At 55.0% G+C, this 3,009-nt stretch overlaps 1 protein-coding gene across 1 annotated transcript in view; it reads left to right on the top strand.

The window, feature by feature from the left end:
• Positions 1-136, top strand: part of RNF166 (ring finger protein 166) — a gene marked incomplete at its 5' end in the record, with an annotated part of 3,938 nt that extends 3,802 nt beyond the window's left edge. The window contains one exon of the mRNA XM_009077565.1: positions 71-136. Within this exon, the coding sequence (XP_009075813.1) occupies positions 71-136 (66 nt within the window). The remainder of the gene's footprint in view (positions 1-70) is intronic.
• Between the last annotated feature and the right edge of the window lie 2,873 nt (positions 137-3,009).

Raw genomic sequence — 3,009 nt, 5'->3', positions numbered from 1 at the left:
AGGAATGGCTCCATGGAGACAGCATTCCCTGGCTGTGCCAGCATTCCTGAGCATCCCTGTGTCGTTCCAGGACTACAACATCGACGAGGAGGCAGCGCTGCAGGCAGCCCTGGCCCTGTCCCTGTCTGAGAACTGAGGGAGATCCAGCCCTGCCCTGGCTCCTTTGCACACTCTGGGACACGCAGAGCATTCCCTGAGCAGCATTCCCGGAGCAGCACTGCTGCCTCTTCCCTCTCGTCTCCAGGCCTATCCCACCTTGTTTAAGAAGGTGGAGCCTCTTCAGCTTCGTGGTGAGTGAGCAGAGACACCCAGAGAGAGGAGCCTGCACCGAAGGGCTGGGATCAAGCCTTGCTTGGGCATTCCCTATCCCTGTCTGGAGCATATCCCTGTGTCCAGAGCTATTTATTCTTGGATGTTTTTGGCACACTTGTCCTTGCTCTGTTGCAACCAAACAGGTACCTGGAACTCATCTACTTGGTGCACAATACCCTGATTTGGGACTCTAATCATCCACAGCCTTCTAAAAAGGAGGAAAAGATGGAGCAGCATGTCATAAACTCTCCAAGGATTTTTCCAGAGGTGTTGGGCTGTCCCAGCCCCTGTGCTGCAGGGAGGAGCTGCTTCTTTTGCCTGGATCCCGGGATGAGACTTGTCCTGTGCCCCCTGAGGAGCCTCGGGGGTTGCATCCAGGAAAACTCTCCCATTCCCTGTTTTGTACCAATTCTTGGAATACTGAATCCTGGTGTTTTTCTACACGTGAAGCCTTTTCCACGTTTTCTAGAGCAGGATCAGGAGCTGTTCCTCTCCACACTGCAATATCCATCCCCTGGGACAAGAGTATTTTTATGGAACATTATTAACAAAGTCTATTTTTTACAAAGAAAACCAAATTCCTCCAAACAAATGAACCTGTGGATTTGGGATTGGATGGGAAGCAGGAACTGGAGCCTGGAGTGATGGGCTGGAAGCACAGAGGTGTCCTATTTGGGACTTCCTGGGCTACTCCTGGGCCTTCCTGGGATGTTCTTGGATCATTCTGGGATGTTCCGGGGTCTTCCTGGGCCGTTCCTGGATTTTTCTGGGCTCTTCCCTTCTCTTCCCAGCATTCCGCTGCCTGTGAGGGAACAGGCAGGATCCTTGTGCCATGCTGGCACTGGCGTGGAGCAGCTGGATTGTACCCAGGCTATCCAGGTGCCTGTGGGATGTGTATCCATGCAGGATCCCAGTCCCAACACTGAGCTGCTTATCCCCTCAGAAACAGAGGACTGATTGCATCTCCTTTTCTCAGTCTTTCCCTGGGAATATGGCACTTGATCCAAGATGCTCCAGAGCATCCTGGAGAGCTGTTCCCCCCATCCCCTTCCTCTCTGCCTTGCCTGGCTCTTTGGAGGGCTAGGAGAAGGTGCTGGGATGATTCCAAAGCTCCCACTGATGGAGCTGAGGGAGAGGCTGATGCCCAAGCCCCATCCTGCCACCTTCCAGTGGGGATTTGCAGGGAAAAGGGGTGGGAGAGAACCCCTCTGCTTCTCCCTGCTGGGAGAATCCCAAGGTTTACCCTGGCTCCAGCAATATCTGCTTGGCATTATTGGCAGTGGATGAGGAGTGTGCAGGGACCCTCCACTATCTGGCAGGGCAAGGAGAGTGCTGGAATTGCCTCTCTTCCCTCCCCAGAGCCAGGACAGCGAGAAGGGATGGGATCTTCACCCACCTGCCCAGCCTGGAGGATGTTCCTGGTGGGATGGAGACCACTGGCATCTTCCAGGAGGTACTTGGGAGTGTTTCCCTATGCTGCTCTCAGCTGGGACCCTCAGCTCCCCTCGGGAGCCCTTGCAGGGACCTTCCTGCTTTGGAACAAGACTATTAACCTCTGGCTCCTTCCTCCTCCTCTTCCTCCTCCTTTTCCTCCTTGCCCTCCTTTTTGCCCCTCAGAGCCAGAGCAGAGGGACAACAGCTGCTTTTGTAAAGCACTTTAAGGCCGTGGGTGTGAGGGATTGGATCTGGCTGGGCTGTGCCAGGAATCCCACAGTTGCATGGATTCCCACTGTTCCAGGGATCCTGTGGTACCCCTGGCCCTGCCCATCAGTGTGTCCCTCACCCCTTTTTGGCATCCTGAGGACTCTTCCCGAGCTCTCTGGTTTTTGCAGAGGAGTTAAAGTCTCTGCCAGGATTTGTAGCAAACCACTTTTCTCAATAAAGAGAGTTTCACCCACCCTGGGCCTCACTCTGGGCCCTCCTTGGGGTACACTGGGCATACTGGGAGTGGTGCTGGGAATACTGGGAGGGGTACTGCTGGCATGGCATGGCGGGATAGGGGCACCTGCTACAGGTTTAGCCTGGAGAAGAGGAGGCTCAGGGGAGACCTTATCCCCCTCTACAATTCCCTGGAAGGAGGTTGGAGTCAGGTGGGGGTTGGTCTCTTCTCCCAGGCAGCAGGAGGACAAGAGGGCACAGACTCAAGCTCTGCCAGGGGAGGGTTAGGTTGGATATTAGGAAGGGATTTTTTACAGAGAGAGTGATCAGGTATTGGAATGTGCTGCCCGGGGAGGTGGTGGATTCACCATCCTTGGAGGTTTTCAAGATGAGACTGGTGTGGCACTTAGTGCCGTGGTCTAGTAACCACAGTAGGGTTGGACTTGATGATCTTGGAGATCTCTTCCAACCTGGTTGATTCTATGGTACTGGAAGCATTGAGAGCTACCTGTACTGGGAACACTGGGAGTGGCACTGGGAGCACTAGGGGGGTAATAGGGTTATTGGGAGCGCTGGGTGTGGCATTGGGAGTGACACTGGGAGCTGCATTAGGAGCAGCAGTGGGAGCACTGGAATGTGGAGGTCACAGGGTGTTTGGGACCACTGGAAGCGGCACTGGGAGTGCTACTGGGAACAGTGACCAACACTGGCAGCACAAGCACCACTTGCGCATGCGCAGTCTCTGCCCTATTCCAACATGGCGCGTCCGCCCTCCCTTCCCGGCGCGGGTGGGCGTGGCCTCGACGTGGTCCGATCGCT

Source organism: Acanthisitta chloris, unplaced genomic scaffold (assembly GCF_000695815.1).
Source record: "Acanthisitta chloris isolate BGI_N310 unplaced genomic scaffold, ASM69581v1 scaffold21756, whole genome shotgun sequence".
In the NCBI taxonomy this organism is placed as follows: domain Eukaryota; kingdom Metazoa; phylum Chordata; class Aves; order Passeriformes; family Acanthisittidae; genus Acanthisitta; species Acanthisitta chloris.
The sequence above is the reverse complement of the archived record's forward strand: the minus strand, read 5'-3'. Positions and strand labels throughout refer to the sequence as shown.